This window comes from Physcomitrium patens, chromosome 26 (genome assembly GCF_059467195.1).
Source record: "Physcomitrium patens ecotype Gransden chromosome 26, ASM5946719v1, whole genome shotgun sequence".
NCBI classification, from domain to species: Eukaryota; Viridiplantae; Streptophyta; class Bryopsida; order Funariales; family Funariaceae; genus Physcomitrium; species Physcomitrium patens.
In genome coordinates this window covers 9,635,212-9,649,302 of record NC_143435.1, presented here as the reverse complement: position 1 = coordinate 9,649,302, position 14,091 = coordinate 9,635,212, and the positions used below count along the sequence as shown (strand labels likewise).

Here is a 14,091-nt window from a genome sequence, read left to right as displayed (position 1 = left end):
AAGCTGTGTTTAGTAGTTGTACATGCATTTTTTGAATATTTTGTGCAAAAAAAGAAGAATCGTGATCAATGGGTCCTAAACTCATCTTTCATTATCAAAAAAATTATTTAGAGTTGTTTAGCTTTCAAGTCACCTTTCAAAATGATGTCTCTTCGATTGTAGGATTGTGCATTTGCCATTTCATAAATCATTTGGTTAAAAAAGCAGAAGAGTTGATAGAAACCAAGTGCTAAGAAAAAAGAAAATAAATAAATTCACAACACTAGCCAAAGTCATTTTGCTTAGATAACTTTTGCAAGCACATGGACAAGCAACACCTTATGAAGTTTTAAGAGTACAATATTACTCAACAGCAAATAGAAGAATCTTTTAATGTTTTCTAAAGATTACTTTTACAAAGTATAATAAATGCTTATTTTAAATGACATAGTGTTGTTAACAATAGAAGACATTGTTTAACAACCTTGAAATTAATTGTAAAAGTAATTATTCAAGACATATTGTTTAGTGACAAAAATATAATTTTTAAAAATATTGCAATAAAATTGTTTGTTTTTGTTCACAAAGTGCAAAACAACAATGTCCAAACCGTTATTTTCTACAATGTAATTATCAAGAATATAATTAAATTTGACTATGTCACTTCTTTTTTAGCATGTGGCCCATTTTTTAGAAGATTTTTTTTCTATAATCAAAGAGAATTGTTATTGTCTCAGCAATGCTACCAATAGAAGAACTTGGTCCAAAATAAGTTTTAAATGCATCTTACATAATTTGTACAGCATCATTGCAGTTTTTCTTTAATATCACAAATGAATGTTGGAAAATTTTAATTACCATTGATGTTTCTGTTGATGATTTTGGATACTCTCTTCTGAACACTTATATTTGTTTCTTACTTGTATTAGACAACAATAAACTTGTTTTGTTTCACTTTTTAGATATTATTTTCTTCAATGAATTACATAATGACAAATCATTATTCAATTTTATGGTGAAGCTTCTTGATGTAATGTACTTCAATTAGAGAGATAAAATAATTGGGTAATTAAGCAATAGAGCACCAAATATTACTAGATATACTAAAGAATTTTTACAAGAATTGAAGTTGTAGCAATATCCAACATGTTGTATTACATTTGTTGCCCAATGCATCAACTTAACCTTATTGTAAAACAAGCCATTATGGACATCATAAACTTACGTAGTTTTAATTTTTTAACAACTTTGGCACAAATAATTGGTTGGTTGTATTATCAAGAATTTCTCAACCATTGTGCAAAATCTAAGTGATTGTTGATAAACTACTAATAAGTTTCTTTGTATTTTTTTAAAAAATAGTATGTTACATATTTATCAAATTTTTAGTGATTGTTGTTTATAAAATTACATTCTATTTTAATGTTGTGTAGACAATGTTCATCACATTCTATGCTAATGCAAGCATTATTGAATGGTAGTATTGTTGCCTTTCAAAGTTAATGGATGATTTGCAAAGTCATATTGATGTTAATTGGAACCTTGAATTGAATCATCTTTCTTATGACATGTATATTATAGAAGACTCTATCTTTGAACAATTCTTTGCCAATACAAGTCCTTATCTTTTATATATCATATCATCAACATGGTAGCCAACATATGAAAGCCTCTTTTAATAAAGAAGATAAAGTAATTATCTTATATAACATTATTATTCTATACTTTGTTAGTTTAAATGGCATTGTAGTAATACTATTTAGTCATGAGAGCAACTCTTGAGGTGTATCCTTAATTCTTCCATGTCTTCTTATGGACCTAATCAATATATTAATTATTGATTTTGTGAATTTTGTCCAATCTCTCTAGACCTAATTGAAAACAACATATGATAATGCATTTACTCAATACTCATAGACATGTACAAGTTCTTCATTAGAATTGTGATGACTAAATCTATGTTAAAAGTATTGTTGGAAGTTAACTCAAATAAGTTGTTTCATCAAGCATGAATTTAATTGGTTTTTATTTTTTCCATCTTTATCTATTTGGTGGCAATATTGGTTGTATTATGTCTACCATGTCTTGTGTCAAAGGCAACTATTCTTTGATAGACTACTGACACAACAAGAACTACTCAAGTCTGATATGTTTTTTAATAGAAGATATGTTACACTCCAAACAATACCATGTGCTTTAGAAAGCAACCATACATCTTTATTAAGTGAAAGATCAACTATACATAAACATGTTTATATTTATTAAAAGATTTTTATGATGATGAACACCAATTCTCTTTTATGTCAATCATTTTGATATTGGTAAAAGAATATATTTTACTATTTTTGTCATTATGTACAATGTATACCAAAAATATTGCAATAATTGGTTGAAGCAGTATTTGCAAAACTATTTAGAGGAAATTATTTATTTATTTATTTATTTATTTTCTTAATCTTCTGTTCATTACTTGATTGCATTATTTTGATTTTAGAATCTAACAAATGTGTACACAAATGTCGAACTGATTTATGAAATTCAAGGATAGATAGTACCAAAAAAAATTAATGAAACGCCAGCGATGTAACTTGTTCAACGATGGCCATTTAAATCATTCTATAACAAATATAGTTAATCATAGAAATTATGAAGTACAGATCGAGCAATAGAAAAAAAATCCAACAACATATATTTAACATTATAATAAAATTTCGTAACTACATAAAACATCACTCGTTCTTACACAATTACTAAAATGTTCCAAAATCCCATTCGTTAATATCACAGAGAAGATGAGGCTTTAAAGTTGAAATTAATAAACTTAAATTAGGTTATGTAATCTGAATATTTCAATACATTATTGTTAAATTTTCAGGAAATTGGATCTCAACAAAGCAGTTCACACAATCAAAAAGATTGCACGCATACTAGGAATGGGAAAGTAAATGAAAATAATAAATTTGAAATCCAACACCATTACCGATGCCGCGGCTCACACCGACAAGCATCAACATAAAGCGCGCCGGGCGGTGTCGGCCGAACCTTCGTTCGGCGACGAAACATGGAAAAGCTTATTATGAATACGAACCTCACCGACAAATCATTTTCATGGGGATTTGCAAATGTTGCGGTGCCACTGGCAGTGGGTAAGATTCAAGGGGCACAACGGAGCGACGCTAGTCGCAAATATAGCGAGACTCCGATGACTGCCACGAACGGTTTCCTAGTTCGAGAATGTGGAGTTGGGGTGCGCAGTAAACGATCAAAACTGCACGCGGTGGGCGTCGATTCAAGCCTGGCATTGCAGATTCAGAACATTACATATGGTACACAGATCCTAAGAATCGCAAGGGGGAGGAGGGGAAGGGATTAATTTATGTACGAGAAACTCAGTAGTGGATGGCTTTGGTGACACCAGAGTCTGGGTTACAGGGATTTTGCATCCAGAGCTTGTGCAGCACCTTGAGGAGCTGGTTGGCTTTTCTCTTCGCACGAGCCGTGCAGTCGCTTTGGATGAGCAGCAGCAGTTTGGTTGGGGCGCCGTGCTCAACGGCGGCCTCTTGCATGGCGAGGTTGTCGCTGCAAATGGCACTCAGCGTTCCGGCGGCGTACTCCGTCCCTCGGTCGGAGACCTTGAGGATGAGCTCGACGAGCACGGGCACGGCGAGAGCGTGGTCGATTATGGCCGCTTTTCCTTCCTCCGTGGTGCTCAGAAGCTCTAGCGTTGCGAGCGCTTTCTCCGCCACAGCGGATCTCGCCAGAGGAAGCATCTCCAGGATGGATGCCACCGCGCCTGCCTCGGCCGCTCTGTTGCAGGGAAACATGACGAACGCGGTAAATTAAGTGCAATTTTGAAGTGGAATTGGCGAAAGTGAGAGTGGAATGGACTCGTGATGCACTACCCTATGGAAATTCGACAGGAATAGTTAGGATTGCTCACCGGAGTCTGTTCTCTCGTAGCAAGCACAATGCTAGCAATGTTCTTGTGGCCAATTTCACGAGCTTGAGGTGCTTCTCGTGCAGCAAGATGCTGTTGAGCCCCTCCAACACGCCCGGGCTGGCGCCCATCGTCTCCTTAAACCCCTCCTTCAAGGAAAGCCTCTCCAGGATCACGCACGCGTTCTCCCTTGCAAGCTTTCTCCCCTTACGGATATGCCACATCACAACCGTTAAAAACTCGGGAGTAGTCATCTGCTGCGTCGTGGATTCCTCCTCAGACAACACAGACAGAGCAGCGAGTGACTCCTCGAGCAAGGATGGGGCGTGGTTGTCGTCACCCAAAACACGAGCACCGCCGGTGCCTTCCGTCTCAGCCAAATTGCTCGACACAAGCAGAGCGATGAGAGAAGAAATAACACCTGACGATCGAATGAGATCCCTCGAGGACTGGCAATTCTTACCCAGCACGTTGTTTAAGCTACTGATCGTCATTTTTGAGCAATTCCCAACTTTGATCTCAGCCAACAGCTCCTCCAAATCCGAACCCCTCAAGTCAGAAGCATCTGAAGCGATGGAGGACCTGGCGTGAACAGAGCATTGGTCCGACGTCCGATCGGAAGCCGAAGAGGACGCATTGTCACCTTCACTGGCAGACGGGGAGCCGGGGACGAAACCGGATAGCGGGATGTCAACTTCTGACCTTTCGCATCGGCGGTATACATCTCCACCTTGCTGCTTCTGCGGCACATTGCAATCATTCGCCGCCCACACGAACGCTGTTTTCTGGCCGTGATCAGCACTGCCGGGAGGAGTGCGCGGACTCAACACCGAGCTGGCGCAATTTCCAAATATGCCACATATGAAAAGCTGTCCTTTCGCCTGTTGCAACCTCGCGTTCTGCTTCTGATTTCGCATCCCGCCACTCTTTCGATTCCCCAAAAGAACAACCAAAAAAATCACATCCACTGGGATTCGGAAGCTCTTTAAAACCCCTGCAACTACTTCAGCAAATCGATTTTACTCCGCAAAAACGCCACAATACCAACTCCCTCTACAACAACCCTGCTCAATATCACCACTCTTTTCAAAACTTCCACAGAAACAAAATCACCTCTTCATCCCCAAACTGGTGCGCTAACATACAGCGGCTAATCCGGATATCATAGAAGCGCAGTCGCGGCAGCATTCCCACCCTAAACCATCTCAGAACGAAAACACCGCAAGCTCCGCAGACGGTTCGAACTGCTCCTCGTCTCCACAGAACACTCCCACCACAAACAGCTTCCACCTTCAATCCAACCCCGAAAAACACTCCATCACGTCTTCAATACAAACCGTTGCCTCCACAACCTCCGGCTGGCATTCTCTCTCCGGTACTACACGAAATTCTTCCGCGTTCGGAGCTGCACAAGCTCAAGTAGAAGTAGTAGCAGTAGCATCCATGCAAGAGCCAATGATCGGTCTCAAGGAAGCGAGTCGAACAGCGAATTCTGAATCCGGACAGCTGGGTGATGCCGAATCAGACTCAGGGCCGCAGGATTTCACGCAACAAGTAACTCTCACAATCTTCCAGGAGGATTTTTTTTTTTTAAATGTTTATTTTTTATATTTTTTTCGTGTCTGTTTTTTATTTTCTCTTTTTTGCTCCTTTTTTTTGTGTTTTATTCTTTTGGGCCCGGTCTCGCGTTGTCTGTTGACTGACTCTTCCTCTTGCGATCCTTCTCACATTCCTCCTCGACTTCCTGTCTCACTGTCTGTCTGTCTGTCTGTCTGTCTGTCGGCCTCTGTGCAGAGCTACTGCGAGCGTGCCGTCTGGCGTCCTGTCAGACACAGATCCTCTTGATTGTCGCTCTGCAGCGCCTCCTCTTCCTCCTCCTTCTCCTCCACTTTCACCAAAATCCAGTTCGCTTCAATCCCCTGCCTCTGACATCTCATTCAGCAATTGCTTCCGTTGCAGATTGTTTTCGTAAATTTCATATTCCTAGTTCGGCGTCAATCGCAGCGGGGCTGTCTGGACACTGCGCCACGATCATTATGAACTCGATTACGAAATCATAAAACCCGAGATTCATTCGTCTCGGCTCAATTTCAATGACCCACAACGTCCAAATCCAGCTCCCCCCTGAGACGCCATTAGCTCCTCTCCCATTAATGATAGATCCTGTAAACCAACAAGTGTGCAGTCCGTCGCCGAGGCCCGAAACCTAAAATTCTTCCCTGCATTTTGAATCCAATGACGACTTCGACGACGACGATACCATTTCCTTCGTAATGAAGCTCATGCTTGTTCATTGAATCACCGCCCCCTGATTGAACCACACCCGTCACTGATCCCGTTTTTCGCAACGGGCCTGCATCGGTTTCTCCGTAACCCTAATTTTTTTATACTGCAAAGGGAAGAAAATAAGGAACTCTACATGACGCAAAATTCAAAAGGAAACGGTTTAACGAAAGCAAAAAAGACATGAAGGAAAAGTTAAAGTTAAAGCGTGAGGAGACCAGAATAGTAGTAAATGTACTCACACACACAGGTAATGATATGTGTTATTATTGAGGCATAGAAATAGTTATATTTTTTGTGAATTCTGGTCAATTTGTTTTGGTCTGCAGGCATCTCTTCAGGGCTATGATACACAAAGTGGAAAAAAAAACTTTGACTCAAAAAAGAATTTTTATTTTCATTAATTTTGTCTCCTTGTTGATTGTCTCTCATAACAAAGCCCTTCATTCTTTGTTATATACATGAGGTGAGAGGTAAACCCACCCCATCAAGCTCTCATCACACTTAATGTGAATTCCACTTAGAAGACTGCCTTGATGGAGGCTTTGATAAGATCCGTTTACCATGACCATATAAATATCACACATACTGGGACAAGTAAAGCAAAAAATAATTATATGGGTATAATTTCTTTTGTCTTTTGGCAGCAATAGGGGTGGTCAAAGCAACAGAGCTTGGTCACAAGGAAGGAAAAGGAAGGGGGGTGGTAGTTGTAAAGCTGGAATGATAGTGGAAGAGAATTTGCCCCATTATTGGAGCTTTGTCTTTAGGCACAAAATTTAGCACTTGCTGCCCCTTTGAGAGAGCAAGTGAGCCCAATCAGGCAGCAGAGACAGGCCCCTCATGGTGGTCAAACGTAGAGGCCATCAATGGTTCCCAAGGAGCTCATTCCTGGGCACAGTTGCATGATGAGGAGGAGAAGGGATGCACAGTCCACCTTTAGGTTCATTTTTTGTTTGGGAACTGATTTGCTGCATGCCACTAAACTGCCATCTTTCTAGAAATGCTCTCACATCAAAGGTATTGTTGTTGTTGTACACACTGATTGTAACCAACATGGGTGGTATCCCTTGGCCCGTAGACAAAAAAAACTTTTCTCAGCTGCCCGCTCTATCCCCCCCCCAAATAAATGATAATAATAATAATATGAGACAATAAGTCACATTGGGTCACACTTTGGTCAATGTTTGTACGTGGGGAAGCTTCAAGGTCAAGAGTCCATGGGAGTTGTGTGGTGGGGTGGTGGAGCCAGCCCTTTTCTTCTCTGTCAAAGGGAGCTTTTAGAAAATGAAATTTGGATGTGAAATTGGAATTGGTAGGGTTTGAAACTCAGGAGGGTTGTTGTTGCTGATGGTGAACTTGCAAAAAATCAATACAAGCCGAATGTGTATGCATGTATACATATGCAATAAGTATTGTTTTAGATATTTAAGATTGTTATATTAGGTAGGATAACAGAAAGCTTGCATGAAATAAACCAATTTGTCATTTAATATGAGTTTATGGGAATATGCACAACTTTTGTTGTTATACACAGTTGAATAGAGGAATCCTGGAGTTTGATGACTCAACCATTATTTAGCTTACAAATGTTTAATGCATGTGTTGCAGGTTTTTTGAAGAATATCAGTAAATTAGAGGTTTTATCTTGATGATCTTGTGCCAAACATAACCACTGAAATTTGATAAAATACTTTCACCTAAATTTAATAATTGTATTTGTGATCAAATTAATATTTGATTGCAGTGTCAAAATCAACTTTGGACTGAAAGATATTAAGAACCACTGAAAATGCAACATAAACAGTACAGTTAAAGTTCATTTGTTGTGATAAAATTACATGGTTATATATTTTGGATTTTAATAACATATCAATTTTTTTAAATGTATGTATGATTTGGATCCATAATACTTGCAGGGATTTTTAATGAACTTGTATTCCATTAGTTATAGAAATAGATTTTCATAAAGAATTTTTATACATAAATTGATTCCACTAAAAACTACTGTACAAGTTTTAGAATTATCAACATTTCACAACAATATGACTAAAAGAGTGACAAGCTAGTTCATACCACTATTTCATTTTATAACAATATAACCTTCACTGAATCAATAATACAGTTTAAGAATGTGCAATAATATGATGTTTTCAATATTTTCACATCATGTCTTTTACTATGTCTTGAATACCACAGCCAAATGACACATCATACAAGAGTTGTACAATAATCCATCATCAATTCAGTATGAGTTTTTCAGTATCGTAATCCAAGTCCAAGTTTTTATTATTCTATTATTATTATGATTTTTTAATCTTAACAGGACCATTGAAGACTGTTTCATATTACTATTATTATTATTATATACACATCATCAAGTCTTTGCTAAGCTATCAGCAGCTGGGACTGTCACACACTCTGCAGCTCACACCAACTCTACAAACAAACAAACAAACAAACAAGTGAAGAAGCAAATGGAAGCTCCTCAATGGACAGTCAACCCACTGACGGAACGCGAACGTCCGTCCAAGTCCAATTGATTGGGCCCGTCGTTCTCGTCCGTGTGAACGTGACGGTCAGAAGCAGACGAAGAAGTTGAGGGCTTTCACCGGCGGAACGGACGGCGGATCGTGACCACGGTTCCGTTCACTCACGTCGCTTTCGTGCCAGCCTGGTTCTTCGTCGACACGCCATATGGCCAACCAAAACTCTGGTCAAACGCTGATAAGAGCGTGCGGTCCAAGCTTCTGACTTCAGTTGGTGTTGATGACGAAGAAGAGGACGACGACGACGATGGCGACGGAGGATCGGATGCCTCTGTTTACGGGCGGACAGGATGGTGTGGTGCACTTTACGTGTGGATAAATGTTGGATTGATGAACTTAGGTTGGAGTTTACTTGCATACTTTGGCATGAATTATATGTTGCAGACTTGAAGTTTTGAGCTTTGAGGGAACTTATTTGACCGTTTAATGTGTGATTAACACAAGTTATATGTAGTGTGATTTGGTCGAATGTAGGTTGTAATCTACTTGTTCGAATCTTTTTCGAATTTTGATTTGTAGATTATATCGTTTAATAAAGGGTTTACTCATTAAAGAAAGAAAATCGATTTTAGTATAATGGTCAATTTAAAGAACTAGAACATGGAAAAAACTGATATATTGATATCAAATTAATTGCAATGTATAATGCATGTGAATGTCATTTTTTTAAATCAATGATTAGTCCACATCATATCTAAAATTATTTCAAAAATATTATGCATCTTGTATAATATAGTATTTATTTTCAACAAATGATGTGGGTCATTTTCATCATTCAAGCACCATGTCTTCGTAAAAATTATTGCCATCTCTCAAGGTCAACACCAGGTTGATGGAATTATCAAAGAAAGCATTGAACGAATTGTGGTTTGAAATCAAGGATGCCATATATATGTATATATATATATATATATATACATACATACAGAGATTGCATATATTCATAGAGCTTGTAATGCATATTTTACGGATTACATAGCTAATCTAAGACCCACAAATTTTTCTTTTTTCCATCAAAATTATTAAGGCTTTTTGTTAATTAGAATGATTGTGTTTGTTTTGATGTGTGGATAAAATGTACTTGAAAAATAAGTAATACAATTTTAACTTGAAATAAAACATTTTATTAATATTAAAATGAAGTGTGTTTAGGTTGTCCTTCTAACCTTGCATTTTCAGGACACAACAATAAGTTTAACATTAAAACTACATTCTATATATATACATATATATATATATATATCTAAGAAAATCATAAGTAAAACAAAAAAATGAATTAGTGGCTATCTTTTACTACACAACTTGAGTTTCCAAAGTTGTAAATAAACTTATTTTTAAACTTTGACCTTTCCAAATTAATTTGTCTTTTTTCATATACTTGACAAAACTTGCGTAATAGCATATCAAAAATTGGTCTTATCTTCTGGTTGCAATACACAAATGTAAATTATCGTTGTTTTTTAATACTATTAAACAACTCCAAAACTTTTTAGTTGTCTACTAACTTCCTACTAAACAAAATATTCTTTAAGAAAGACCTAAACATTGTGTGAAATGATTATTCTTATTATTATTATTATTATTATTATTACTATATTTGCATTATTTCAAAAGAATTTCAATTTCAAATTATAACACATACTTCAATAATAGTATATATATATATATATATATATATATATGCATACAGTTTTTTTCACGCTATTCAAGTTGTGATTAATGTGAGACATTCATCCATTGCTTAATTTCACTGTGCTAAGTTATTAGTGTTAATTCAATACTAGGTTCATATCATTATTACCTTGTCTTATCTAGTAATGTCTTTCAATGCCTCTCATAAAATCTGAGTTAATTAATATGATCTGTACTATTAGACCACTCTGCTAACAAATCAGTATTGTAATGAGAATGACTTTGTTTTGATTAACTTTCAACAAAATCAGGGCTGGAATAAAATGTGTGTGTGTGTGTGTATAAATCAACACATAAAAGATTGGATGACCATGTTGATAATATCTTGGTAATGTCCCAACCTTTAAATTTTTTTTGTTTGAAATCATCTTTTCGACATCTATCCATTTTTATATATGTATGTAAATATATGTATGTATATAAATATTTAACTGTATGGATATTAAGTTCTTAAAGCCCAAGAAATGGTAAAGTTAATGAGCCGTTGAAATTATGGTCTAGATCTTCATTCATTTTCATTCCATTAAGATGGATTGGCCTGGTACTAGAGAATAATAAAAACAGAAATTACTTCTGGATATCAAATTCTTAAACTTGGATTTTTAAAAAATAGTGTACATGGCAATACAGTTAATTTTGAAACAGTTGGCACCTTGGCAGAGAGTTGAGTTTGAATCAATACAATGTTTTCATTTCTTCTTTTCCTAATTAAATTTTAAAAAAATTGTGATTTTCTTTCAATCACAATGGATAAACAAGAATTCAATCACAAGGTTTTTGGTAAATTAATTATAATATATATATATATATATATATATATATATATATTTGTACTATAACCACAATACCTAAGTAAATATGCAAATGATTGAATATGTGATGTAAATATTTCAAACATTAAAATCAAGGTTATGAATGTACAGGTTTTTTTATGTCTTAAATTTCAGAAATTTTAGTTTGAAATTGAATTTGAATTTGAATTTGAATTTCAAGATACAAAGATTTAAGATTGATCTAGAGGTCTTTAATACTGTATGTGTTCTGTGATTTTATTATCTGTTAATCACTTTGGATACAAATATTACATACTTAATGAACTTAGAACTTGATTGGTAAAACTAATTTTGAATAAAACATCATAAATTCTATACCCATCTTCTTAAAATTTATTGTAATAAATATGTGCTTTTCTTGACATTTTCATTCATGTGAATTTTAGCTTTAATACATGCTTCTAATAAGACGAGATCTAACCATTCTATACCATTTTTTATTTATTTGTTTGTTTGTTTGTTTATTTATTTATTTTAAATCCCCATATTATTAAAATAAAAAGGCAAAAAGTAAAAAGTAAAAGACAGTTACACACTCTAGTTTTATAGGACTTTGAACGGTTTCCATTTCACCTTGTTTCAATTTTTTTACGTACAATTTCTTGACATATTTTAAAAGAAAATCTAAAATAATCGAATTACAGTAGGAGACCTATTTTAAAATTTTAGTTCAATAAAACCTCAAATAACAACAACTATCAATTTATTGCAAGAAGAGCAAATTAGGGTTCAGACCTCAGAGTCCACGTCAGCCATGGGAACGTCCCATTGCGAACGACTCACCTGAGCGTTCTCACAACGCGCTCTCTTCCACAGTCATCCTTCATCCACGAACGAATGATCTTTCATTGCCGGCACCAATGGAATGTATATCTGTTCATCCGTTTGCTAGAGCTTCGACGTGAGTGTCCGCACTTCGCCAGCTTGCTACGAATCGTTCAAAGGGCGGTCAGATTTGCATGAATTTTTGCACACTTCGTCGATCTATGGGTTGTCATATTACTGACCAGGGAGTAGGAAAAAAGCCTAATTTATGTACGGTGTTGGACAATCGAGGCCAGGCTGAGTCCACTCAATCTGCTTCGCATCTGCGGCATCAATGTGTTGCGGTCTTATATTCACCGACACGCTGCACTTATGCTTGGAATTTCGCTTGTGGGTTTTTGTTTATAATGTGGGGTGATGGAGTCCTGAACATGGCTGGTTTATTAACTGTGCGGTGTGCACCCCGCGGTTGCGAGAACGCCCGGGACTGAGTGGTTTTCGAGATGCTAATCTCGTGTTTTAGCAGCTTAGGGTTGTTAATCTTCACCGTGATAGAGCTAGTTTTCTTTTTCTTTTTCTTTTTCTTTTTTTCCTTTGGTCATGGTGATGTTGAATTTTTTTTGAGACTCTTGGACTTACTTAGCACGTTGATAAGGCAATGAGAACAATCGCGTACCGTTTTTTAGGTGCAAACTTGTGTGCGTGAAGAATTCTTTTAAACAATGGGATGCAATTCAAGCACCGGTTTCTTGAACAACGCAATGACTGTTGAATTCACGCAGTTGAATCTCATGAACATGAGATAATATGAGCACATGACGTCAGGGTTGTTGTTGTTGCTCATGGAGCGCAAATGTCCTTATTAATCAACATCCTGACACAATAAGTGCTCTTCTTACCCTCAAGTTCGTTAACTAAAGTTTTTGAGGTTTTTGAGGAGCATTTACTTGTTCTAGAGAGCGTTTGAGCATTCTCCACATCGCGTGGTTCTGTTATGCACCAGTGACATTGTTGCACAAGTAAACACTTACTCATTAAATTTGCTGAGAAACTACGCCCTGTGTCTTGCATGGCGGGGCTTCCAGGTGGGTACATGAGTACGCACTGACACACCGCAGAGGCAGGCGTCTTTTCCGTCTTTCCTTTGTGGAGACGGTGGATTTTGTCTTCGCTCCCATGCCTCTTCCGTTGCTCAGATCCGCAAGGCAGTCGTGCTTCATTAATGTGTGGACATATTGTCAGCAAGTTGAAAATCTTGTGTCGTAGTGCGAGATTTCAAGAAGTGATTAGCGGAAAATTTCAGACAACTGATCTTTCTAAACGTGCTGGTGAATGTTGCAGGTGAAAAAATCCACGCTAGCTGTTATTATGGACAAGTTTTCCTTTTACTTATTCAGAGTACTGTGATGAATCCTCACATGGGATAAAATTGCAATTTCAAATTTTGATTAGGCTCAGTCTACATCTCTTGAACCAATCTTTGCCCATCATGATATTCGCAACGGCAAATCTCATCAGTTCGATGTCATGATTTGTGTATCTCATGATATTGTTGCTTGAAATGTAAATCGAGTGTTTGATGCCCCGCTCATAAGTGAATTCTCTTGCCAGTTACCAACAGGTTCAAAATTTTGGTGGAGGAAAGAAAGAAAATGGAAATGCCATCTCATACTCTCTCGGCAGTTTGTTGCTATGCGGGTTTTCTGTAGAATAATAAATGGATACTCGCCGAAATGGCTCTTACTTCGGGACCTGTGTTCCACTGCTAAACGGTTTTCTAAGCATTCTTTTTATTCTTCTTAGTACCATTGCCATACCAAACAAATTGCAGCACTCCATGTTCTTTCTTGCATCCGCAGCAACCGTCATGTATTTTGCATCGTGATCTGGATCCAAATCAAGCTCTACGCCACCAAAGCAATCACTCGGTTTATGAAAAAGTCCGCAGAGCACATGTTTGAAGATGAGCACCAAACTCATCTTCAAACATAAGCTCATGGGTTGCTTCTGATGAGTTCATTACTCTAGTCTGATGAGATTCAAGTGTACCGTG

General features: G+C 37.0%; 1 protein-coding gene and 1 long non-coding RNA gene across 3 annotated transcripts; one reads left to right on the top strand and one right to left on the bottom strand.

Annotated features, from left to right (window-relative positions):
* Nucleotides 1-2,915: 2,915 nt before the first annotated feature.
* LOC112277718 (U-box domain-containing protein 25) lies at nt 2,916-5,306 on the bottom strand. 2 transcript variants are annotated; one of them, XM_024510364.3, is made up of 4 exons: nt 5,030-5,306; nt 3,920-4,842; nt 3,441-3,786; nt 2,916-3,274 (listed from the first exon to the last, which is right to left on the bottom strand). In XM_024510364.3, exons 1-4 carry the CDS (start codon nt 5,102-5,104, stop codon nt 3,269-3,271), a joined length of 1,350 nt encoding a protein of 449 aa, XP_024366132.1. In that variant the 5' UTR covers nt 5,105-5,306; the 3' UTR covers nt 2,916-3,268. The 2 variants fall into 2 exon arrangements, with proteins under 2 accessions (XP_024366132.1, XP_024366131.1); XM_024510363.3 differs by having other exon boundaries at nt 3,228-3,786.
* A 6,922-nt stretch (nt 5,307-12,228) lies between these two features.
* On the top strand, nt 12,229-13,784 carry LOC112277770 (uncharacterized). The gene is made up of 2 exons (XR_016501206.1): nt 12,229-12,924; nt 13,124-13,784. It is a non-coding gene; the product is annotated as an uncharacterized LOC112277770 (long non-coding RNA).
* The last annotated feature ends 307 nt before the right edge of the window (nt 13,785-14,091 follow it).

Bases quoted from the DNA above. Each gene is read 5' to 3' on its own strand.
- LOC112277718 (XM_024510363.3), bottom strand. From the start codon at position 5,104: ATGCTGCCGCGACTGCGCTTCTATGATATCCGGATTAGCCGCTGTATG. The intron at 4,843-5,029 runs GTGATTTTGTTT...GGGAATCGAAAG, and splicing joins ACCAGTTTGGGGATGAAGAG to AGTGGCGGGATGCGAAATCA. The intron at 3,787-3,919 runs GTGAGCAATCCT...TCCCTGCAACAG, and splicing joins CTACGAGAGAACAGACTCCG to AGCGGCCGAGGCAGGCGCGG.